This window comes from Hylaeus anthracinus, unplaced genomic scaffold, assembly GCF_026225885.1.
Source record: "Hylaeus anthracinus isolate JK02 unplaced genomic scaffold, UHH_iyHylAnth1.0_haploid 5, whole genome shotgun sequence".
NCBI classification, from domain to species: domain Eukaryota; kingdom Metazoa; phylum Arthropoda; class Insecta; order Hymenoptera; family Colletidae; genus Hylaeus; species Hylaeus anthracinus.
In genome coordinates this window covers 8,732,994-8,759,479 of record NW_026535322.1, presented here as the reverse complement: position 1 = coordinate 8,759,479, position 26,486 = coordinate 8,732,994, and the positions used below count along the sequence as shown (strand labels likewise).

Below are 26,486 nucleotides of genomic sequence, written 5' to 3'. Positions count from 1 at the left end.
CCGTGTCCACATACTTCAGAGCTGGGATGTACGTCATCTTGTGAAAAAACACGAATATTATTTGGTAAAATGTCGACATATTAGCATGTGATCTGAAAGTTACACGGGCCCATATAGAGGGTGAATAATACGCGTAGCCAGGTAACGATTTTCCTCGTACAGCTTCGTCCTTACGTCTTTTGTTTTGTTTCTACGCTTTGATTTCGCTTAACTTATACAGTAACATATACATGTATGTGTACAATCTATTTACATCCTTTTCGACCCGTACAGTACCAATGTACTGAAACTCTCAATTTAAACAATCCGCGTAAACATCCTCGACGATTCTCTCCCCACCCGAGCAAAAAATTTTCACTGATTCGCATTGTGTCGAACCGAGGAAATCTGGTGGTGACCTTAGCGGGACGTATCCTTTTAACCCCACCACAGTTATCGTCATATACCTGAGTGGTAAATACCAGGAATCAGAGGCAAGTAAATTTAATCGTCGCTGTTTAGAGTTTAGTTCAAAGTCAACTGTTCTCGGGGTGGTATCGTTGGTGTTCCTTGTGTCTACCAAAAGTGCTAGAATAATCATGGAGTTTCAGCTGTACGAGTAACCGTGTTTAGTCGTGAGTACAATTTTGCTAGTTTATACATAGACTGCGGAAGTTTATGCAAATTCGTATTTCTGTAAATATAGATAAAGAAATGGATGTATCTCTTATCTTCTAAACAGTGTATCATGTACATAGTTTATTCATTTTTGAACTTGGGCACATCCTCAGCCATTTGTTCATATTTTCAGTTGCCCTAAATGCATACATTGAACGAATTTTAATCTGTATTCTTCGAAAGTTATCACTTATTTGATCGAGATCGAGTTTGGCTCGTCCAGTTTACACGTTTCGAGACCGCGCGCTCCGTTCTCTGTATAGCTTCCATCGATCCCGTTGCCTTCTCTCGGGAGTTAATTGATTTTTCCACGTTGCTTGCGTGAAACGGATGTATTCGCGTGATCTCTGGTACTCGCAGATATCGATATCGCCAAAGATGCCGACAAATAGGCATGCACCCGTCCAACGTAGCCTTCTATTTGCGCGAAGTAATGGACGAACGGCAGGCAAGACCAAGGGAGAAGCGAGCCTCGATCGAGACATTCCGATCCGCATTTCCTTATTGCTGTTCGATCGACGAATGGATCTATCGGTCATTATGATAATAATTTTCCGGTAGGACGGCTGTGCGCGTTCACGATACAGGAACGTTTCTTCTTTAAATATCGTAGATCCGTCGTTCCCCTTGTTTTTAACGCATTTGAGTGCGATCGAAGCACGCGGACGGGGTCCAGCGGACGTTGCTTTATCACCTAGTTTTTCGCGAAATGTCGGCGCGTACAAACGCGATAGAAAAAGATACCTATAACCGTTGTCGAGATTTAACCGCAACCGTGTAATTACCTCGAATAGCTTATATCGGTAAGTCGAAGATCGACAATTTGTACAAGTATAACATACTTTGAAGATCGCTTCGTTATGTGTTTGCGATCTTGATGGATCTGGTGCTAGAGGTCGTTGAACTGCTTCAAAGAGCGTCTGTTCCTTTAGGGGGGTAAAAAAAGTGTAACATTCCGGTTAACCTTGAAATCTCTCATCTTTCCAGCTTCAAACCAATCACTTTGTTTCTTCCAAATATTGTTGTAAATAATTACTTTTGACACGAGAGGGTCTCGTTGAAAGATTCATCGAATAGACTCTGCGCTCGCGGCATTTTTATCGAACGAACACGAAAACGTAGAGATCGCAAGAGTGGTTCGGCAGAAAGGTTCTCGTACTCGCGAGCTGTATTGCAAAGCGAGGAGCGCAACGGTTGCTTATAAATCCGATTCCCGCGATGTTAAACGATCTCGGCCGTCGAGGCTACGGCTCCAGCTCTGCGCAACATTATCGGAATCCCGGCCGCGATTGCACGCGCGCCAGGCTGATTCGCGCGTTGCGTCCACCGGCGCTCGCCGATCCCGCCGTAAATCATAATTATCATCGTGTACGCTTTTATTCGAATGGAAATTCATTAGGCTCGGTCGATGCATTGTAAACAACGCGAGCGGGGTGGCGGGGAGGTGGTTGTCGAAGGCGCGAGAAGGGTAAAGGGGGGCATCAGAGGGCCCTCGGTACGGATGAGACAGAGAGCGTGTGCCCCTGGTGGCAAAGAGGAGATACGATTGGCGAGGGGGGCGGTGGGCAGAGGGTAATTTACAAGGAGAGCTCTCAAGCCTCTCGAACGGATCGTGAGTTCGAGGCATGGAAAGGTGAGTTCTTCGGCCGACGGGCGTGCGGTATCGATATTACCAATAATTGTCGGCCTGAAAGGTTATCCGAAGAAAGCGTGCATAGCAAACTCCCCACCGACGTGGCCGGTAAGTTACGAAGGCCCCTTGCGTCCTTTGGCTGCCTCCGAACCCTCGGCCATCCCTCTTCCCCGACGCAACGGTGGATCGGAACGCGCGTGTTTTGCATCGTGTAGCTTCGACGCCTCGGTATCATCGGTAACACGGTTGCAAACGTCGACTCGGCGGACCTAAGACGTACGCCGCGTCTGACATTTTCCCTCGAACGTGTTACGCCGTTTGAAATTCGCCCGTTGAAAGGTGACACGTAACGCGCGACAGGGATAGAGAAAAGTGGGACGACCGTCAGAAGTCGTTGCAGGAAGCTTGCGTGGCCGCCTAATAACGATTATTATCGCTGGCACACGGAGGGGGTCAGAGCGATTCGTAGTAGCTCTGAAAGGCAGTCCGTCGATCTCCAACCGTGTCGGTGGCTTCGTTTTCGCGTGTTCTCCGTGTGCACCTTTCAGCTTCGTCCCCTTTTAACGCGCCGCGTTCTCGATGTTGCGCCGGCCACGGTGTCACGCCGCTGAAACGCCGGATGAACACCGATATGAAGCGAATAGGACGCGTGGGACATTCCTCGTCCTGCTTCTCGGGCGCTTGGAATTCCATCGGACGGATCCTGATTACGGCACAATTACGCGCCCGACATTTTGCAAAGGGGCGTTTAGACCACGGCGAAGAGACGCGATTTCAAAGCGGAAAACGCGTGAGAAACGCTAATAGACCGTTATGCGCGTGCAGAGTCGCGTGTTGTTTCCGCGCCGGCAATAGTTCGCTGTAATTTGCCAAAGAAATGATAACCATAGCGTGCCGGCGCGTTGTCAGTGAAAGGAAACCTGAGGATCATCGTTCGGTGGCCGCCTGATCCTCGCGCGTCCTTCACCCGCGACCCCTAAGCAAGCCCGACATCCTATCCAATCCGAGGAAACCGTCATGCGGGCGTACAACTCCGTGGCATTCTCCGGCCTGATAAATTGCATAACTTCGATGCTTCGAATTGAGTTAGTGATAGAGATTCCATATTTTCAACAAAATTATGTTAGAAGAAATGAGAATATTGGAGGAGGGGGATGTTAGGTGTTGAAACAAGTTTAGTTATACGAGATCTATCTTCACGCTAGCTTTACGCTCTCGATTGTCAGTCACAACTTTTCTTTCAAAAGTTTCATACGTAGAACTGCAGGTCCTCTACGATGCCAATATCTATCGGCGAAGAAGAAATTAAAATAGAATAGCAGATTGAATTCTCATTCGCGGAGCGTGTTGGCGTGTAAAGATAAATCGTTTCCGCGCGAACAGACCCCGTCCTGACCGCGTAAACTCTCGTAGAGAGGTTCATTTGCAAGTCACCGTGGACCCAGTGTTCTCGCGGACAATGCGTCGTCCCCGGCTCGAAAGCGATGACAAGCGTCGTTCATGAATCTTCGGTGCGAGCGACGACAGGTTATTCCTCGCGGTGGGGAAAGCAAAGAAAAGGTTAAAGGATTAACAGTAATTCATAATCGCGATGCCAATAGTCAATAACCATGCACGCGTCCGTCCATCACGGCGACGTTAATGCCCGTTGCAATATAAATAGATAGTTACGCGTAGTGGATGTATTAATTATCGTCTCCAACAATTACGCTGACTGCATCTCGGAAAAACTTCTTATCTGTACAGCAATTTCGAACAGGGAATAAAACGCAAAAACTTTTGTTCGTTGGTGGTATAACATAAATGATCGTTTAGATTATATAGCGAGGAGGCATGTGACCGTGCCAATTTTCGCAAAAGTTATCACTCGGGAATATATGAAATTAAACATCCCGCAACAAACAAACTGAAATCGAACTTTCCGATCGAATAAACGTCAGGAATATATAGACGACGAACGAAGAGTGTACCTATTATTCGAATAGAATTTTGCCAATCTTCGATATTGAATACATCGCGCACCTGAATGGAAATACACCAATAATTCCTATCCAGCGGTTTCCCATGATCTGAAAGTGGCGTCGGATGGTCTTCGATGCCGCGTCGAACGAGATATCGTTTCCCGTAAAATGTAACGGTATACCGCGAGAGGAACGGTCAGCATTGTGGAGCGCGACGGCAAGAACGGGGACCGTCACGCGTATTAAGAGCTCTAAAGATGCGGATCTAGTCACGAGTCGCGTTCGAATCCGCGGCGTTAAAGTACGCGCGGGCTTAACGCGCCGCCGGCGGCGCATACCCCCGACCTTACCGTGAAATATCGAAGTCGCGTTTCGCAAATGTTTATTTGTCGCTCGTAATAATATCGCGCGCTTATTATTCACGACGCGGGTTCCCCGATTCCTCTCGACCCGTACGGCCCCGGGAACAAATTTCTCCGGTGCTCCTCTCCGGCGCGTTTATTTCGACGGAGGCACGTATCCGGCCTGGCGCGAAGTAAATGATATCCGCGTTGTCCCACCTTCTGGAATGCCATAAACAAGAATTCGCTCGATAATGTATTTGAAGGCTCGTACGTTTATTTCAAGCTGCAACGATCCCCTTTTTTCGGCCAGGACGCGCCGCGAACGGGGGAGTGGGGGCGAGATGAAGCGGCGGTAACTTCTTGGATTGTATAACCGCGAAGGAAAAAATGTATGCGCAAATACATTTCGACGGTCGTGGCTCGCCTTTATACGCTGCTCGCCTGCCACGCTGGATATGAATTTTCGTGCAGCATCGTTGTGCACGTGTATTCCCACCGTCGAGCGCCCATATTCTCCCGAGTTCGCGGCCAGTGGTGCTCGGCTGTTTGCTCGAAGCCACGGGGCAGCTGTTCGTGGTTCGAGGCAGCCCCTACCGCCTTATCGCTGCGAAATCCAGGAACGACAGGTTGCCTGGATTTGTTTGCGCGTCGCGTGTGTTAGCCTCGCGTTTACCACAGGTCGAGGAAACGTACTGCGCGTTCGGGCTATCGCGTTGAATTACTACCGCGATTTTTCTTCGCGCGCTAAGTGTATTCCTGGATAACGCTTTCGATTGATTTAGGCGGTTCCTAATAGTCGCTTTCCTAGGAGATACGTTTCCTTCCGCGGTGGTGTTTAACGCGAGCTCGAAAAAGCTTCCTCGTGCCATGATGTTGACTGTGCAATCGAAATTGTAATTTGTACCGAGCAACGCGTTGCAAGTTTGATTCTATCGTTGTCTAGACAAGAATTTTATTATTATGGATTTTGGAACTTGCGTTTACAAGGACGGGGCCCCTGAAAATTGAGAATCTCTGGTTGTCGAGGTACGTAACGCGAGAGTCGCGAGGCAGACCTTGATTCTTGGGTTGGAAGAAGGATAGGTCGATGCGCGTATACACGTGGATCGTTGACATTCGTATAATACACATTTCGTTTGCGTAATTAACTCGTTGATGTATAGTTACAAGTACCAGTGAACGGAAACTCATTCATAATCCGAGCATTCGCCACTCTACGATTACTCATAAGCGATACGTATCGCACGACGATTTTCGAAGGGGTACGACCCCGGTGTATGCTTGCGTTTTGGCCCATTCGGTGCTCGAACGAATTCATTTCCAGGATGCAGAGGAGGAGGTTATTCTTCGTAAATTTATCACTGCACGTAGATCGCAAGAAACTTTCTTGAACAATCTACGTGTAATACTCCTTCTCTTTCGATGACATAATTTTCTACGCAATTTAGTTATGATACAGAATAATTTAAATTGGGCATAGCGATAGCGTAGGTATACAATAGTCAATTCAACGTCCAATCCTATTATCAGAATACTATTTTACCACTTTCTATAGGCAGCGATAGTTAGTGTTGAAATTTTAGCCTACGTCCAAGCTACGCGGCGTGTTCGAGCGTTCTGAGTTTCATATAACTCGTTAAACGATCGCAACGATCGTCCGGTGCAGCGAATTCTAAACGAGATTTTCTTCGAATAGTGTCATACTCTGCTCGGTCGGGTCGCTCGGCTGCCTTCGCGAACACCAAAGAATAGCACCAACACGTGTACAGGTAATTTCGCGTTACACGGTGAATGCCAACACAGCAAGCGGAAGAAGTTTTTCCCAGCTGGTGTGCCAACGAGGCAACGAAACACGCATCGCGGAAGAATAATTTACGATTAAGGGGTAGCCAACCTCGTGTTCGCCGGATAATTAATCGAAATCAAGTTCCGAAGAATTCCAACCCGTGGCGGCGGTTCGCCAATAGCACCGTGTCGAGCGAGTAATCGTAGCTCGAGGCGGTTTTGACGAAATCGTCGCGATTCCTTTCGTTCCGATACCACCGTGTCGTGGAGTCATGCCAGCCAGCCATCGGTTATCCTCGATGATCGCGCGGTCATAGGGATCAGCGAGACAACACGATCCTGAATAATTCAGTCTTCGTTTGTGAGAAACTCGGACCACGCGCGATGGGCTCGGTAATGCGGCCTATTAGCGAGTCCTGAGTTAATCTAGCATACTCGCACTGACAGGCTCACCGTGCCGTAAAACGGTAGCCGCGATGGCATCCTCGTCGTCGCGAACTTTTTACCTCGTAAAGGCTACGCGAATGCATAAAAGAGCGCGCGGCGAAGGGAACGAGAAGCAGAGACGCGCACGGCGAGAATTACGCGAGGAACGAGAAGGGTGAGAAGCGCGGTCACGGAGAGAGACGAGACGATCGGATGCCGAACGAGATCGAGAGAAACGGAAACGTCGAAAAAGGGTGGGAAGACAGAAAAGGGCACGAATGCGCGGGCGTGAGGGAGAGAGAAAGAGCGGGAGAAGTAGATTGAGGTTGATAGGAAAGAAAATCGCACTCGCACGGCTCGTCGTTAGCTTGTTAAGTTGCACGCAACACCTTCGGCTCAAATACCGGATACACACCGGGCTCTTCTTGCCGTTCGTGTAACCATGGCTGTCCCTCTTCTTGTCTCTGTCTTTACTCTTCGCCCTACCAATCTTTTTCTCGGTACCTTCTCTCGCCCAAGGGGTTACACCGAGGTGGAACTTTGAAAATAAAAAGTCGAAGCAATTTTTTGTTCATAAATCAGAAGATTGGAGTCTTATAAACGACGTACGACTTCTTCCGTGTCGGCATTTGCATTTAATGCGTCATTTGGCATGCGATAGGCACCGTGTTACCCACGGCCCTTTCGCTACACTTCGCCAGAATGCATCGAACGCGTGCAAAAACGCACGGATTCGAGACTTGGTCGGGTAAAAACTGTTTTGTGTTCGTAACGAGTCCGATAGTCTCGTACACGTAGTTCTACTAGAATTAATTTCTAAAGGTCTGCAACTATTTTACATGTCCAACCAGGCGTAAGTCTTTGAATCCTGGCCGCCAACCGTCTCTTCGCGATCTCGAGTATTCCAGAAACTGGAAAAGATGTTCCATCCCGATATGTCGTCACCAGGGGCGATCTCGCGTTTCCATTTCTTTCCCTACCGCCGTGGCTGCCTCTTTTTCTTCGTCTTCTGGGGTCGTTCTTGTACTTTCCGGTGTTTCGCTTCTTCCGCGAACAGAACTCGTCGGTGATACGGTTTTTCCTGGGCGGCGCGGTTCAGGAAGAGGCTGTCCTCGTCGCTGGAGCAGCCACGAGCGTGCTCCGGCAAGAATACTTTTTCTCGATATCGTCGAGCGAATGGTATTAGCCCGGAGACAAGCTGCTCGAGAAAGAAAAGTTCGGGCGGCAGGAACGGCCGAGGGGATCCGAGCGAGGAGAACTCGAGATCCCGGGCAAGGTAGAAACGCGGTCCGCTGAATTATTCCTTTACATTGGATATCGACGTTCGTTCGAGCTACCCGCGTGCACTCTCCCCGTTGCTTACTGCGAAAGAAATGCAAGTCAGGGAATTGCATTATGCACGTATCGTCGCTGGGCCGGATTGATTCGTTTCTTCGTGTTATTAAGAAGTTCCTGCCCCCTTTGAAATATGCACCGCTATCCGACTGTATTATTCACCTCGGCCTCGAAAAGTGTCTTTGTTGCGCTTGCCTGTTCTGTGTTTCGCGCGCGCCTTCGACTCGGAGGAGCGTTACCTTTTTCCCGCTGAATAGCAAGGAATATTGGAGTCTTATAAACCCTTATTGACCCTTCGAGGATCGGAGCGCTTTCGTCTACGATCATCGCTCCGATCTAGACGGCTTTGGACCTTCCACAAATAGTATCGTTCATTTTGTATCGCGATTAGATTTTAATTGGCACGTAATTCCTCCCTCAGGGACTGTAGCATGCGCATACGCAGCTACGGTACGGGTTTAGCGATCCCGAGGTACCCGAGCTATAGGATGACCAGCAGGTCCTAACAGATACGAGAGTCGAGAGATACTGCAAACAGTATTAAAACCGATGCATCGATTCAGTGTCAAAACTGACGTTTAAATCAATTACACACTTTTATAGAGCAAGCCGTGTCAAGCTTGGCAAGTAATTCCGATAACGAGTGTTGTTCGTTCCGCAACACAATTTGTTCGTAATCCTGTCGTTTGCTTCTTCGGAGTCGCCGAGTCCCTTTCGATCGTCGGCCTATAAAATTAATTATCTGCCCATTCGGAAGGGGTTAGGGGCGCGGTATTTAATTAAAAAATACGCGACGCCGGGAATCGTGGAAAGGGAGAGATCGCGCGTCCTCGTGCATTAGCCTTAAGTGGGGTCGTTTAATTACCGTCGCGGCTTATGCGACTGTAAACCGGCCTTAAGGACGATAGCAGCACACGAGTCGACTCCGGTCACTCGGCTCGGCTCGACTCTGCTTGGCTTTCCGCGGCAACGGCGAGGACAACGGTCTCGGAGCAGGACGAAAACTCGAGGGCATATAAGACTGAGAGCACGTTTCTTGTCATACCCCGTTGGAAGGAAGGTGGACGGGCGCTAACCGTCCCCACCACGCCTTTGGTGCCCGGAGCCAAGCAACCGGGCAACCGACCGACTAACCGAGGCATGCGAGCAGCGATGGGTATTCGAATCTCTTTTTTGAAAGAGATTCGTAACGTTCAAGTCTGGACAACTTCGAATCCCTTCGTATATCATTCGACGTTGAAACTATCAACGACCCTTCGACACTGTGCGTACGTGTAGAAATAAATGAATTCAAAGATTCGGGAATTTGAGACTCGAAGATCGAAGGCTTCGAAGACGATCCGGCGTTGATCCCACCGCTACATGGGAACATGCAAGAGGACGGAATACCTGGCTACTCGCGAAGCGGGGTGTTCCTCTGGCGAACCGCTCGGCTGTGGATGCTACCGGGCTCCGCGAGGATCGGCTCGATCGGTATTCGACGGTCTAGCTCGATGACATATATGGCGTAAAGGGGAAGCGGTGAGATTCGAGTGGCGATAAGTTAATAGATAAAGGATCGAGTTCGGAAACGCCGGCTCGGTCGCTCGTTTTCGGTGGATCGCTGGGAACGCGCCGGCAATAGTTTCCGAGGCACGAATGCTTCTTAATCGCTAATTGAAAATTCTTTGCGTGGATAAATAGAGGGGTGGACGGCCGTCTGGAATATACGGGGAATAAGTACCGGTAACGAGTTGTAATTTTTGCCGAGGTGGAGGCAAAATTCTTTGTGTCGCGAGGGAAGAACTTGCAGGCGCGTTAAGACCGGCGAAACGTTATCCGTAATAATTGTAACAATTTAATCGAGTTCCTGGATTTACTGTAATGTCTCTGGTTATCTCGTGTCACGTCTTTATTCGTTCAGCTTCGATGCTCCTTAAGGTAACCACACACGATGCATATTATCGAAGAAATTATATTTATATGTTTATTCTTTTATTAATAATAAATGTCGAGCCTATCGTTCAATTTAGATAGATTTGTTCGATAGACACAGAAGGTACGAATACTTATAGGACTGACTGTATATAATCGAGTTCTAAATGTCGAAAAATTCCGAATTTGCCTAGCGGGTACGTTCAAACATACCTCACTAAGCAGATTTGGACAGGGTATTTATCCACCGAGGAGTTTGAATAGAAATGCGAAAATATTGAGAAACACAAAAAAGTTATGAAAATAGTCTCGATACTGATCTCATGAAAATGGATTAATCTCTTAAACTATATAAAAATTGTATTCGCAAAATCGAAAGTACACCGATGCTCGATATCGGGGAACAATCCTGACCGTGTGTGAGCATCTTTATGCTCGGTTCGTGATCGTCCGTTTTGTCCCTTTTTCTTTTCCGTGACCGAGCACGCACCGGTCAGAAAATTGCTCGGCCCGGCCGTGATCGCTCCTCGGCGCGCGCCCTGCTCGTCCTTACGAACCGTGAACTTGCACGAGAATTACGGCCAAGGAATGCCCGACAACGACGCGCGCCGATAAATTCACCGCGCGTAAACGCGTGTATTAATCATTCACCGGAGTTCTACTTATCTCGATCAATGTGTAACTTAATTCCCGCTTTACGCGCGAACCTGGAATTATGCAGCCGGAACGAGCGTCGCTAGAGCGTTGCATACGCAACCGAGTGCGCCGTTTTCGATAAATTTCATTGGCCCCGCGATAACAGATAAGCCCATGCAACGTCTTCCAAAAATTTCCATATCACTTTTTCGTTGCACCGCGCTTGGAGGATTTCGATCGCTCGCAGCTGCGCGCGCTTTCCGCGTCGGCAGATGTTTGCTTGCCTCGTTTAGTTGCATCGCGTGTTTATCTTTTTGTGCCGAGTTTCGCTCTTATTTCGGATACTAGGTTTTCCTATTCGTTTGTATTCTTTTACTTCGAAGTTCGAGCTGTAACTGGCCGAGCATACGATGTTTTCTACTTCGCTCTTCTTTTGTTTTCTTAGTTACCTTTGATTCCCGGGTTTGTTCCTTTTTTAACTGTTGCGCTTGTTTCTTCTAGTTACATGGTTTACAGCGAAGTTGTCGGATGGTCTGACTTCCGTCAGCCCTGTGCCGTTAGCTGTCCCGAACCGAATTACTTTTCTGTTCCAATATTTTTCAACCGGTAGTGTTTGAAGTCTGAGACAGTGATTCGCTAATCGTGTAATCTTCGATTAAATTCTACTCGGCGTTGGTCTCAACCGGTTGCCATTCGCACTCAATCATACCTATCCACGACGCATGAACATCACTCGAATCTGCAACACGAGTCGATTTGCGTTCCCCATGTTCAGCTTGGAATAAACTTTCGCGAACACACGAAGATCTACCGTGCGAGTAATTTTGACTGATTAATTCAAACCGTGGATGGGTTTCGAACGCCCATTACGAGTTGCTGGTTGATAAGCACGCTTAACGATCGGATGCGTACGTGGTCGAAAAGAACGTTGAAGCCCATTGCTCTGTTATCGAGGCTTTAACCAGCAACGAGGCGTGTCAACGGGGTCCCATGGTATTATTATGAGCGAAGTCTCGGAGGCCAGCTTACAGCCTCGTAGGAGAGAAAGAGAGAAGCGGAATGGTCCGACACGCCCCGCGATTCGTTCGAAGGAGTTGCGCTTGCAAAAGAGTTGATTAAAGTCACCGGTCCCCTGCAACTTGCATTTTCGACCTCTCGAACCGACGAAGGTTGGATCCGATTCAATGTTCCGCGAAACTGCTTTGTAATCGATCGAGACGTTGGTCGCTCCTCGCAATGTTCCTTCCGGTCGTGTCAGTCTCGCGCGGACAAGCAGATCCACCTCCGTCTGTATAATAATGTTTGCCCGACGCTCGCAATGCACCCTTAATAAATCGAATTATCGAACATTTATCTCGGTTCGTTAAAAGTCGATTTACTTGTCGGCTTTCAAACGAGTCGTCTTACGAAATCATCGGACGGTTGTATAAGTTCGTTCGTAGTACTCGAATACTTGTCGAATATTTGAATCGATCCGATAATCTCTATTCGCGATCCTTTCGAACGAATGAACCTATCTTTCCCAAGCAAACTCGTCTTTGGTATAATCTTCGTTGATCTCGCGTAACTTTAGTAAGGTTTCCATCTTTCGTGGAAGTTGATTCTGTTCAAATACGTAGTTTTTCGCCGTGTAAGAAAAATTCACTGCTCTTCTTGTTTCTCCGTTTTTCCACGGAACTGGTAGATTGCAAGGCTCGCAATTAATAAGACCCCGAGGATTTTCGCGACTTGTTGGAATTGACGTCAACGGTACTACTCGGCGGACATCTGAAAGTTCCTTTTGCAAAGGCTCGAAATGATTTCTGCGAGTTATTATGATGTTACTTGTAGCGGTGCACCGGTCCTCGCCATCGCGACGATGTATATGCAAGAGGGCATTGCGGTGTAACCGACTGTGCCGCTCGCATAATCAGCAAGCCGCAGCGACTACACGACGGCGGCCAGTGCAAGGATAGCGCACGTGTGAAATATGCATTCGCTCCACGAGACAATGCGAGCCGGACACTAAATTCTCAATCGCGATAACTAAACTACGCGGCAACATTCGCGTACACGCAGTTGTACACGCGAATATAAAGTTCACGTGCCGATGTCGCTCGTAATTGAAGATATGGTTTTTCGACCGAAGGTTCGCCCGGTTGAATTGTTTCTGAGCGAGAATTATTTCTTGAGCGTATCGCGAACGGGGGAATACTCGTAAATTTCGAGAGGGTATTGAAACTTGATGAATTTCACGTAACAACCTTTTCTTAATCTCGCATTCCTAGGAAATGAATAACCGTAATCATCTGAAATTCATACATTTTATTGCTCATTCTTCGGCAAATGAACACTACTTCAGGTGTATTAAAAAATTATATCGTACGTTAACGTTTCTTTAGACGTTCATCTGTTATTCATCTATTCCCATTCAAAGGGGACTCGCTATGAATTTTATTTTATATGTCATACCTTCGCCTACGGTTCAGAATTCCCAAAATTCTATCGAAGCAGCTCCTTTCGTACGATAGGCACTTCTTATCGGTCTATGTACACTCTTCTTTCTTTACGAAAGAATGCCGTGTTGGAAAAGAATGCGAAGTACAGATGTAACAGAGCTATGACGCTTGGCAAAAGTAAGCGAGCAAACGGCGAAAGCACATATCCCGCGAAACTGTTCCTGGCCAAACAGTACGTGTCTCGGGGTTCTAATCGACCCGGTTACAAAAGCCCAGCCACGAATCCGCGGTTTGTTACGGCGAAAAGGGGCAAAACCTATCTCTAGAATGCATCGATGCACCGCGATTTCGACTAACGATGCCTTCCGCTCATTGGTCTTAATCTGAGCCACGAATCACAATCGGCCTTTTCCTAACATGGCCTCGCCAACGGCGGAGCAGAAGTCGCGTGTGCCGTTGCCGGCAGATAGCGCAAACAGAAATTCCGTTATACTGCATAAAGCATCGGGCCACTAGCCGCTACTAGACGGGGGAGAAGGTTGGCAGGCATGCGAGCTGCATTCTTCGATGCTGCTTAACTACTGCGCGAACGAGTTAGCGAGCTGCTAAACGAAGGAGCACTCCGACCAAAGAAATATTCGAAGAATAAGCGGCTGGACCCTCCGCTGCTCGTATTTTATCGCGCCTAATTCATTGTTTTCTACGCCACGATCTTTTAGCTTTATGCTTCGCCATTACGGTTTATTCTCTGCCGTTCGCTTCTTCGTCGTGGCCTGCCGCGGATATCCTTACGTGCTCGTTCTCTCCTTTCACAACCCTTCGTTCTTTGCATTTGTTAGTTTTTTCCCCCCCTCCCCCAGAAGATTCTAATACACAGGTTGCCGGCTTTACGACTATTGCGTCCCTTTTTTCGGTTTCCTCGTTTGACGTCTCTCTTCTTCTGACTGTTTAATAAGCTTCGCGCTCATTTCCAACTGTTCTTGCCACGTTTCCGCTTGCACGAGCGCGTTCAATGACCACCACCCGCCTCTTCTTGGGAATCGGGATTCGAACACGAATCTCACGTTTCCCGAACGACTGTTTCACCGTTTTAGCTAATCAGGTTCTCCGACTACTTCGATCTAGCCAAATTCGATAGTCACTGCGTAAGAGAAAGCCTCGCGTAATACATTTAGTTACGTTGATAAAGATCTTACAGGGATGCTTACTAAAAGCCGAACTGTAAATGGAATTACTTGGAATCGCTACCTTTGGAGAGCCAAATAGCATATCTATTACAGCTATCGGAAAATTTTTTCTTGTTTTCTTGAATACACGAATAGATTTAGCATCTTATAGACGTTGAAGTTAGAGGGCGGCGATCGGAAAGTCGTCGGCCTTCTCGCAGCAGTCGCATTTTTGCATCGGTTGCCATTGCTTCCAACTGAATATTCAACGAAACGTCAATCGCACCCTTTTGCCTTGGCTCCACCCTCGACAGTACATGTTCTTAATCATGTTTTGCTCGTTGAGCAGATTTTTCACGAGCGCGTGCCGCTCGTATCAGCCTCCGTTGCGCGTGGTTTTGCCTTCGACTCGATCTACACGATCGGCCGCAGCGCTCCATTTAGATCGCGCGGTTGTTTCTCGATTCTCGATTCTTTCGCACAGTAGTCGCGAGGCAGGTTGCGATATCGCGAATTTTTATCGCTTCGGTAAATTATAACTTGGACGTAGACCGAGGGAGGCTTTCGACGGCGAAGCTTGGAACGACGACGCCAAGGCGGTGTTTCGCTCGTGATACGTTGTTAAGGGCTTGTTAATTACAAAAGTGGCAGAACAGGATCGGACCGTGGAAAGAATACGGACTCGTTACTCGCGCGACGACGCGTACCAGCGCGGCCGTCTCTCCTCCTCGGTCATCTCTTTCCGGCTCGAGGAACGACCGATGTGCTATTTTCTCCCGGACGTCTAGCGTATACCATAAACGCTTAATAATACTCCGATAAGATTAGTAATTGAATCGAACGAATACATTCTAACGATCGACTCGAGATACACGCTCGATCATTCCAGCTCGAATTTATCCGCGAGATTTGCAATTCATATTTTCATAGTTCAACGCTGTACCCGTATGTAAAGTATTCGCCGTGTGTGTTCGCTGGATCGGTGAGAAAGTCTCCAGTATATGAGAAAGGCAAAGTGTTTCAAAGAATAATTCCATTTGAATAAACGGATGGTACACGGTTTCGTCAGGTGTGTAACGACGATCGATTATAGACTGAACTTTTTATATAAATTTATCGTTTTATTCTGCTAACGAATGTAGTCGAAATCATCGGACCAATATGTTTTCTCCATTGATTTCGAAGCACACCATCCATCACCGCATTAATTTCTAATACTTCTCAAAATAACGAGTAACCTCGTTCTCCAATTCATCGGGCATAATTAATCAAAAGCAGAATTTACTAGACTCCGTTCCTTTGATCTTAACTGTTGAGTTCCCGCTGCTTGAGTTTTGATCAATGACAGCTGCACCGCTTGGCGAGTAATTAACAAAGTCACGACCGTGGGTTATTCTCGAGCGCAAATGTTACGTATTCAATGAAATATCTTCCGCGAAGGTTTCAAGCGACTTTCCAAATACGACGATACCTTCGCAGAGGAACAAACGAAGGGTCATTTGTTTGAGCAAAGATTGCACAACCTGAGCTATTCTGTAATTATTTTGAACAGTGTATATATACCGTGGCTCGCAAATATTTGCCAACCCGAAGCTTATTTCTTTTCTCAGAGATGCGACACGTTCGTATAGAAAGTTAGAGACCCAGGAAGGGATTCTATTAAACGAAGAAATCCCATACGAAATAATGAATCTCGGATGCACTTTCTCACCGAGCTAGCGAGACTAGCACGTACCGATAGGACTCATCGATTACCAGTAATGCCTCTCGACGCCGCGCTACCAAGCTTGAAATGTAACTCAGACCTTAGAAAACCACGATCACAATTATTACTGAAAATGACCGGCGCACAATGCGAACACCGAATGCCATTAAGCAAACCGCAAAACGCGTTCGCCGTTGCGCCATGCAGGGCTAGGCGGGACTTACGGTTCTTCCATAATTCACGTAATCGCGATTGTACACCGGTCCGTGACACATATTTGCGTTATTCATAATATCGCGGCTGCCGCTGCGCTTTGCGTCGTATCTCTTGCGCATCGTTGCAATTGCCGTGCGCCGATTACGCGCCGATTACGAACGCAATCATAGACACACCGATATCGCTACACCCCTGCGTATCGATACGAACATTACTCCTCGAGGTTCAGGTCTCGCTGACTTTTAAATTACTGACATTCTGACTGACCACTGATGGGAACAATTTTATTCGTATAATAGGATGACTAATAAGAACGCGGTAGATGTATCAGGGATTGACACGGTTATGAAACTCATTCCATAGGTTCACTTGAAACGTTTGGAATATTTCTTTTATAATGAAAGTTCCCACATTGTCGACTCCTGTGTGAACGGATAAATATAAAAATTCTAATGGGAATAAAATTGATGAAAAATAGGAATATCGATAGTAAATTACTGAGAAATTGCGTTACTTTTCAACGCGTTACCTTGAGTATGCATTTGGTAGAATCAGAGGATGCACATTTTTTAATAGGATTTAGTAAATAATTGTTTGTAATGTAATCTTTTTAATCGATTAACGGTAGCGAGCGTTCCATTGAAAGTCAGCGTCTAGTTTGGTTTCGTCTCGTGCATATAACGTTGTTCCTGCAACGAGAATGATCAAAGGCTCCGAGTGAGCGTGCCTTGTCTGCCGGTCTTTTACGAAACTATCAGATTTCTATTACAATGAGGCAGGCATTACTTATTCCGTCGATGTAACGGTAACGGAACGCGATGACAATGCAAACAGACGTGACTCGATTAGCATAAGGTATTGTTTCGCACTGAAATTCTCTCCGAAATGCAGTCGGCGAGGCGGCGGAAGTTTGCACACTTTTAAACCCCAAATCGAAAATTCACCGTAAAAGCTTTGTTTCTTCGCGACGAAAGCTAATATTTAAGGTTCCCTCGATTAACGGAGACACGTTGACGTTTCATCGCGTTTGCTTATGGAACAGTAATTGCTTCGACGTAAAACTTATTCCTCTCGTTTAACTTAAATTGTAATTTATATCGTTCGATTCGAACGTTGTTTAGTCGAAAGTGTTTACGTAGACAAGAATTTCGTTTACCCCTGATCGGTATAAACGAGCCAAGTTTCGCGAACGAGGTATCGAGGGACAGGGTTGCAAGACGAACAAAAGAAACAAGTAGAAGGTGTTAAAAACATAAAAATAGAGCATTTTATTGTTCAGTCACAGATTTTTATTCTAATAATGTCTTTCACGTTGTCGGGATAGTTTGAAAAACAAGAGAGCCGCTTGCGAGGAAAGCTTAAAGGAAAATTGTTTCACGTTTGTACATTATATTTTCATTTATTTATAGCGGTACTTTAGTTTCCTTGCGTGACGCGCATTTTGAATTCGACGGTCGCAGTTAAGGGAAACTAATTGCACGTGGAGTTTGATTCATCGTTCCTAGGGCAAGATATAAAGCTCTGGCACAGAAATTTCGCTAGATTCCACGAAACGTTCGTTTGTTGCGAGTGGAAATTTCGGCGGCAATGAAGAATCGGACTGCCGAATTCAAACGGAGACTTCCCATGGTGATCACGAACCGAACGGAATCGCATCGCTCGCTCGCGAGTACACGCGAAGTCTCCTAAAAACGTTCAGGATGAAATAAATAAGAATTAGAGACGCACGCATAATACTTTACAAATCGTCGCGCTCGCGTCGGAGCATTGCGTCAGCGAGACACAAACTCCGCGTACATGGACGAAGTTCGCCCGTCAGCCGGTCTAAGTGCAATTAAATATACATTGATAGCTACGATTAGGAAGTGGTATCACTGTCAGCGTGCTCGCGCAGAGCCACCGGGTGTATCGACCGGACGTCGAGTCGAACACGATCGCGAAGAAACGTTCGTCCATCGTCTCGCGGATTTACGGGTCGTTCGCGCGAGGAATTCTCTCGGGTTGTCTCGACCAACTCGCAGAATCGCTTCGAACGGTTTTACGGCCGACAATTCACGATCGTTCGCTCGTTCACAAGCGGAACGAACAAGCACCGAGTAGACGTCGCGAGCGTCCGAGAATCGTTCGATTCCTCGAAGTCCGTGGCGTCGTTCGACGACGACGGATATTTTCACGATATGGCGCGCAAAAGTAAACGATTCACATGGCACATCTCGTACGACGAGATTTCCCACGCACTGCTTCATCCCTAAATTAACCGTGTGAGCTCGATCGACACCGAGAACAGTCTTAGAAGACGAAATACGGAGACGTATTTACAACGACTTTAAGCTATTTAACAACTCACTGACTCGCTGCACTGTGCAGACACCGGGACGCTAAGTTTCGTATTATCCCATTTTCACGAGGAAGCACCTTGAACGTGTATAGAATCACTTCTCTTTTACGTCGTTATCTATTTACATCACACTTTTCTTTCATTCGCGCGTTTCGTTTTCGTTAACATACATATGTATATATGTATATGTATATATATAAATCCTCGCTGTATTTACACTCTAGTCGCACCTATGCCACGTATTGCACCGCAGTGAAATGCACTGTACCGGAAGTCGCGAGCGAATCTATCGAGGGCTCGCGGAATAAGAACCGTGATCGCGCAAAGAACTACACGAACAAAACACCGTCTCATATGTGCACGGAGACGGTGCGGGATCCGTTGGACGTCCTGTTGTGTTGCCGTCGGACCGGCGGCGGCTGCCTCGTCCTCTGCGTGGTCCTCTGATTGTTGGGTACATCGGGTAGCGCGAACCGCAGCTTCTCCCAAAACAGCTTGTCGCCCCATTGCAAGTAGGTGTTGGTCTTTAGATACAGGCGTATGTCCGGGTCGAGATCCCGCTGATGAACGTCACCGACCAGCACCAGGATCAACCTGCGCCTTCGATCTCTCAGCACCTGATGGTGCGCAGATTTGAAGTCGAATCGGCACCATTCGGACTTAATGAAGTTCTCCGAAAGGACCATGATGGTTCGCCGCGAAGACTCGACCGCTTGGACGATGGTGTCCGCTATGAAGCTGCCTACAGGAAAGTCTCTATAGTGCAGGCACAGCTTGTACGAGGGATTGCCCATCTCGAGCACCGGCGCGAGCTCTTCCGCCACAAACGCCTCGTCCTTCGAGCTGTAGCTGACGAATGCGTCGAATAGCTTGTCCCTGTCGTCGCGATCAACTTCGTTATTTCTGTAGAATATCCGGACGCCGAAGCGCGAGTGAAACCATACTCGTAGCTCTTGTCGAAACACGAACGCCAGCATACAGAGCAGAGTGACGAGCAACGAACCGACCAGGGTAGCGATTAGAAGAGGAAGGTAATCCTGCAATGCCTGCTTTTCGATGATGGTCTTCGTGTAGTTACGGTGCGCGTCGTTGTCGATGCTGGCCGCTCCCGTGCACACCGCGCTGTCGTTGCTCTTCTCGCGATCGCCGTTGCTCGCCACGAAGAAACCAAACTCGTTGTCCGCGAACACTTCGTCACCGAACGCCTCAAACTCCGTCACGTTGTACACGCAACGCAACGCGGACGCGTCCATCACTCTCACGTTCGGCTCGCGGATCCACTCGCGGTAACTCTGCAAATAGTCGCACTCGCAGGACCACGGATTCCCGGAAAGACCGATCTCGATGGACCCGGGAAGCGTCCACACGGCCAGCGTAGTCAGACGATTGTTCTCGAGTCGGAGGACGCGCAACGACCGCAACGACGAGAAGGTGTCGTTGCCGATCGAGAAGATACGGTTCCGTTGCAGGTGCAGCTGTTTGAGCGCGTCCAGTCCCTCGAACTCGTGGCCCCGTAGCTCGCGGATCCTGTTGTCCTGGAGATGCAAATCCTCCAGGTCTCGGAGCCCGTTGAACGATCGATTTTGCACGATCTCGATGTTGGAGGAATTGAGAAACAAGACTTTGAGCTTCTTGCGTCCGATGAACGCGTGACTGGACACGACGCGCAGGTCGTTCCCGTCTAAATAGAGTCGCGTCGCGTCCATCGGGATCCGTTCTGGCAGCTTGTTAACGTAACCGCCGTTCGAGCAATCGACCACGTTTGCCGACCACGATTGATCATGGTAGCATGTGCAGTTCTGCGGGCAGGTCATCTCGCAGTCGCAGGCGTCGAAGTCGCAGCAATGGCACAATGCGAAACAATGGCTATCGTACTTGCAGAGAAACTGCGAGTGCGAGGCCTCGACCAGAGGAACGAACGTGTGCTCTCGGTCGTAGAGAAGCTCGCAGTAGATGCTCTCTAGGTCCATCACGCGTGGTTGCACTCGGGATTGGTTCTGTCTATTCACCCGTTGAAGCCACTCCATCGTACAGTCGCACAGATATTGATTGTCCCCGATGTAGAACTCCGGGAGAGGTTTGTCCGGCGGAACCGCGCTTATTCTTAACGCGTAGGGTTCCAAGTTTCGAATCTGGTTCCCCTTGAGGTCGACGCGCGTCAAGTTTGGCTTCTTGAAGAACGAATAGCTCTGCACCTTGGAGATCTGGTTGTCGTTGAGGAACAGCAACTCCACGCTCATCGGTATCGCGTTCCCGGTGATCTCGGTGAGCTTGTTCTCGCTAGCGTCGAAGGTGCTCAACTGTAGCTGGCTCTCGATCTCGAAATAGTTGCCCAGTTCTCGTATCTCGTTCGAATGGATGTCGAGCCACTGCAACCCGGTCGGTATCATCGCGTAGTCGAACCATTTTAGTTTGTTGTCGCTGACATTCAGCCAGACAAGGTTCGAGAGATTGGTGAAGAGGCCGGCGATGTCCGTCAGTTGATTGCCGTCCAGTCGGATCGCTTGTAGGTTGAGATTCTCGTCGAACGTGCCGGGTTCGATGTACTGTATGCGGTTCATCGCGAGATTTAATATCTTCAGCTCCTTGATACGATCAAAGACGCCTTTCGTGAGATTCCCGATATGATTTTCGGTTAATCGAAGCCCGTAAAGCTGCGCCACGTGGTCGAACGTGCCGGTCGGTATCTCCGAAATGAGATTCTCACCGAGGTCGAGGGTTCGCAGAAGGGGAGTGGCTTTTAGCGCGTCCGGGACGGACTGCAGTTGGTTACGGTTCAGGTGGAACTCTTGCAGGGAGGAGGCATTTCTCAGGGAGCCCGGATGTATCGTGTGCAGACGGTTGTTATCCAGCGAAAGTAGATTCAGTACGTAGAGTCCGCTCAGGGTGGTGGCATCGATAACGGTTAGGAGATTATTGCTGAGCAGCAACGTGTGAAGATTGAAGAGCGCGGAGAACGTGTTCTCCGGAAGACTCTCCAATAGATTTTCCTGCAGTCGGAGAATCTGCAGACTGTAAAGGTCGCGGAATACCGTCGGATCCAATCGACCGATACGGTTGTTGGAAAGATCCAGCACCACTAAACGTACCAAACCACCAAAGGTAGCCGCGTTCACCCACTCGGCGGTCAACTCGTTATGCGACAAATCGAGCACTAACAACTGCGACAGTTCACTAAACAAACCGGGCGGTAGCACGTTCAACGTATTATTCCTCAGATGAATCTCTTGGATATCCCTGGCGTCGCTGAACAGTTCCGGCGGAAGGCTGGCGAGTCGGTTGTCGGTGAGCCTCAAGATGGCCAACGAGGTGAGGCCCTCGAACGCGCGATCCGCCATGAAGCTGATGGCGTTGCATCGCAGATCCAGGCTGTGAAGCCTCGCGAGTCCCGAGAACGCGGCGGTCGGCAACGATTCGATGCTGTTGTTGCTCAAGTCCAGTTCCTTGAGATTCGAGAGGCATCTAGCAGCGCCGTTGAAGCGGAAACTCGTGACCTCTCTGAGCCGATTCCTCGTCAAGTTGAGAATCTCGAGATTAATCAAGGGGCAAAGAGCGCCCTCGGGTATGCTCCACATGTTGTTCTCTCCGATATCGAGTTTCTCGAGTTGCTTTAGTTCGTCTGTGAATGCGCCTGCCGACACGTCGAGCGCCATCGCCGACCAATCGGTGTTGTGGGTCCTCACTGTTAGATTGCGCAACTCTTTCAGCCCCTTGAACGCGTCGTCCGACAGATTGCCAATTTTACAGTACTCTATCACGAGCTCTCGCAACTCGACCAACGGTCTGAAGCTCCCGGCGCTCAGCGAGCTTTGGTAGAACAACGCGTCGCTGCATTCCAGCCTGAGGCGCACGGTATGTTGCGGCTGAATCACGCTAAAATTGGTGTTCTCCAGCTCGCTGTTGATGGTCCTCAGACGACAGACCAACGAGACGTCGTCTTCGGTATCGCCGGTCGCGACCCACTTGCACTCGTCCGGTGCTTTGTACCTTAACGCCTTGCTGAGGGACGCGCCGAGGACACCGAATATCGTGCCCAGTAATATGGCGAAGAACGCAGGACTGCCCCGCATTTTTCCGCCAGTTCTCTCAATCTTCCATCAACGTCTCGCTCGATCTTGGACTCCTCTCGCGACTTCCTATCTGTCGCGAAACCGGCTACGATCCATTTAAATCTCGGACCCACCGATCTTTTACCTCACGTCGTCCATGTCACTCGTGTCCTCTTAGCTTTCTCTCGTCTCTCATCGGAACGATTCTACGTTTCGCTCGAATCCCAGTTGACCGATTCTTTCCGCTATGACCTACAATCCTGGAGATTTCATCCTCGAGACGGTATCTCGATCGTCGACGACGATTTACACTACCGAAAGAAACCGTGCGCGTTCGGGTTCACGGACCTCCCGAGATTACACCGGTACACCCCAAGAGAAAAATAGCCGACAAGCACGAAAAGTTACGGGCGTTTGTACACGTATATACGGCTCCGGTAAGACCCACGGTTCTCCGAGGACTGGTTGGCAAGTTGTAAGGCCCGAACTGGCACCGCTACCCTTGCCCCTCCGCCCACCCTGTCCACTCTTCGCGCTCCGCACTGCACCGCGCCTCCCGTCTCGACCGTCCTTCCTTCCCCTACCTTGAACACCTTCTCTTCTTCGTCGTCGTCGTCGTCGTCCTCCGTAGCCGGGGCCCGACGTTCTGGCAAGCCTATAAAAACAAGACAGGTACACTCTCCGGGCCCTTACAGTGGCTCCTCAGCATCTGCAGCCTCCATCCACCACGTTCTTATTTCTTTGTCGCTCCTTCTCTTTCGCGGCTACCTTTCTCTTCTTCTCGCGGGTTCCCCGAACCCCGCGCGGGGCTCTCCCTCGCGCACCCCACCCCCTCGCATCTCGTGTTCCATGGATCTCCCTCGTTCGCTCGCTCTTCCTTTCCCTCTTTCTCTCTATCCCTTTTGCCGTATTGCCGTTCGATTCGTCCGTGAAACCTTGCCTCACCGTCATCTGTTCTCACATCGTTTCTACGATTCTGTCACGAAGAATGAAACCTCGAAAAAGAATGTTTGCTCGATGCCTTTGTGCGAATCCCGGTCCCATTCGCATTCCAGTTGTCGCGAGTCCTCCACTAGTATTTTGCAACTAGCCGTTCCTCTTCCCTCCTTTCTCTTGTTCCGTCGATTTATAATCTACGGGAGAGCTTGTCCGTATCCGACGATACACGGGACGCATTGTTCTTTCGCGCGGAACCGCGCAGATTTTCGCGGAATTGAAAATCTCCATACGAGACGCTGATAATCGTCAACACGACGCATCTCGCGCGAGTTGCGTACTTTTATCTTTGGATTGCGCGCGTTCGTTTCGGAGATCGTGCAAAATCGTCCCCGACCGTTGCGAATCCGGGGGAAAATAAGCGAATGAGACGCAAAAATTGTTGTCACGGTGAACGAGCCGCGCTTGTACTTTTTGTAAACGCGTCGAGGCGAAGTACTCTTTCCTTTCATGCGTGCTTTCCGCCGCGTCATTATTAGCTTTATGCTCTGTTTGGAATTCGCGGATTCTCGTCCCATTGAGTGTAAAGCGATCGGACGCATTGTGTCAGGAATCGTGTGTAGGGACACGTCGAGTGGTTCCCCACAGGGAGCGAGAGAACCAAGTCCGGCTCCTTTCAGAAAACAGTGCTCGGTAGTTCCATCTCCCGCCGTTGAAAAGTGATTTGTTACCTTTACCTGGCCAAAGTAGGGGTCCGCATTGGCAGGCCATCCTCTCGAATACGTCGTCGTCGTCGTCGTTCTTTTCCTCCTCCTGCTTTGATTTACTCATCGAAATTCAAATAAGAGGATACATCATTTTCATCGGCCCAATAAAAGTATCATTAGTGAAACGAATCGCCATGCTCGATTCGTTCCAATTCGAGCGTGTGCACGCGTGTCGCGTAATCTTTTCGCTTAAGTACTGTGTAATTCTTATTTTCTCGGCTGTTATTAACACGAGTGAAATATTACTGTTGCTCAAAATACGATTTCTCGCATGCCAGTGGAAACTTTGAAACGATATTTTTCAGAAAGACGATACGTCGCGAGTAGTTTTGTTTGAAAATTTGTGATATTTCGGGAAGCTTTACATTTACATTTCGCACCGTTTGACATCTCTGTTTGGAGCACCCTGTACAGCCCACGACCTTTCAACGAAACGATTCACAATTATAGAACGGCAAAGAGGAACGGATTAACGGATAGAACTTATTGTCGTTAATAGCGAGCCGAGAAAATGAATCGTAGCTGGAAAGTGTATCTTCGCAGTGGTGTATTTTATCGGAGGGGTACATTGATCCTTATTACAAGATCTTTACCAAGGCCGTGGGCATAAATCGGTATAATATTTCACCTTTCCGCGCAGTTCTCTCTCGCCATAGTAATTGCCCATAGTCTGCATTTTAGTCGTCAATGAGTACTCGAAACGTTATTGCCAGCGTGTCCGGTGTTTCGCGAATTAACCATATATCACTCGCCGTAAAGCGAGACTGCAACCAGTTAAGTGCCTCGATCGCCTCGGGTTCTTTCTCACAATTCCTTCTCATTATACAGAATTCTTCCCCGTGTTCTTCCGGGAAAAAGTCGTTCGCTTCCACGGAGTCGATGTTCGCCTACTCGCGGTTTCGGTCAGTTTCGACCGCCTTTTGCGGAAGCGCCGCGATTTGCTTTGCTGAAAATAATATCGTAAAATAATCGTACGAAAGAAAAAGTCAAGTTTTCCTTCGTGTTCTTTATTCAATCTTGTTCTTTATGTAAAACGATTCCGAAAATGTTCAAAGTACGCGGGGTACGTTAAACTTAAACTTAAAGTATCCTTCGAATTCGCGGAGGATTGTACCTCGTCCGCAAACCTGTTCTCTCTCTCTCTCTCTCTCTCTCTCTCTCTCTCTCTCTCGCGTTAACAGTCGCGTTTTTAAGCATTGCATTTAATTACGTTGGTTGAATTTCAAATCGTCGTAGCTTCTAACCATACCACTGGCACGAAAGAATTACAGTTTCAGCGTCGAATCTCTGGAATCTTCTTTCAAAAGAGTTGCGCAACCACGGACCACTTGGAACCAGTGGAAAGAACGAATTCCCATGATTTCTTGGAGAACCGAACCTCCAACGCCACTTTTTTCCTTGCTTGTCGGGTTTGATTAGCGACGCGATGTGAATGAGCCTTAAGAAGGAGGATGCCCCGATGGCTGCGCCGTTGAAAGGTGGCTAGCTGGCGGCTGGGATCGGCGAAAGCGGTCAGTGATCGCTGGGGCCTCATGCTTGGGTCCCTCGTTGCTCACGATCGTCCTCTCCCGCCGCACTCCTCCCTCTCGGCCTTCTCTTTCTCCTTCCCTTCGCGTATTCTCCTCCTACCCACCGCGAACGCCCCACCATCCCGCCCCTGGGCCTAGTCTCCTTTCAACGGTGCAGGTGACGGGGCATTCTTTTAAATCTAATCAACTACCGAACCTCGGCCCGCTCTATACAGGGTGTTTCCGAACGGCTGACAGCATCCTTAAAAATTGAACGGGTTGATTTTCGACGAGGCGCCACCTCGACAGGTCTCGATAGGCCCTCGTCATGTGTAATTCGTGGCTGTGGTTTGACGACCGTTTCGCTCTCGGTTGGCATTCTTTGAACGGTGGCTGTTCGCGACGTGGAATTTCACACGTTAAATACGGCTCGATCGATTCGCGAAGGGATTAAACGTCTCGAATAAAAAGACCGGGTGATCTATTCAACGTGACTTTATCGCGATGCGGTTTTACCGGAATGTTTTATGAGATTTCTTTGGCAGTCGGGGTGAAACGGCAGCCAATTGCTTATAAGAGAGGAAATTGCACGGTAATCTATCGAAGGAGAGTAACCCGATTTCTTGCGACAAATAAGAGAGTCGAATACGCGTATATCGAGGAGCACCCTAT

At 48.6% G+C, this 26,486-nt stretch overlaps 2 protein-coding genes across 2 annotated transcripts in view; one reads left to right on the top strand and one right to left on the bottom strand.

Moving 5' to 3' along the window:
- LOC128896076 (lysine-specific histone demethylase 1A) overlaps positions 1-26,486 on the top strand; it is a 99,202-nt gene that overhangs the window by 28,385 nt on the left and 44,331 nt on the right. The gene's annotated exons all lie outside the window — the stretch shown is intronic.
- LOC128896070 (toll-like receptor Tollo) lies at positions 17,567-23,010 on the bottom strand. The gene has a single exon (XM_054159224.1). The coding sequence runs from the start codon at positions 22,622-22,624 to the stop codon at positions 18,905-18,907; it is 3,720 nt and encodes a 1,239-aa protein (XP_054015199.1). The 5' UTR covers positions 22,625-23,010; the 3' UTR covers positions 17,567-18,904.

Excerpts from the sequence above, each read along its gene's own strand:
- LOC128896070 (XM_054159224.1), bottom strand. The coding sequence starts at position 22,624 with ATGCGGGGCAGTCCTGCGTTCTTCGCCATATTACTGGGCACGATATTC.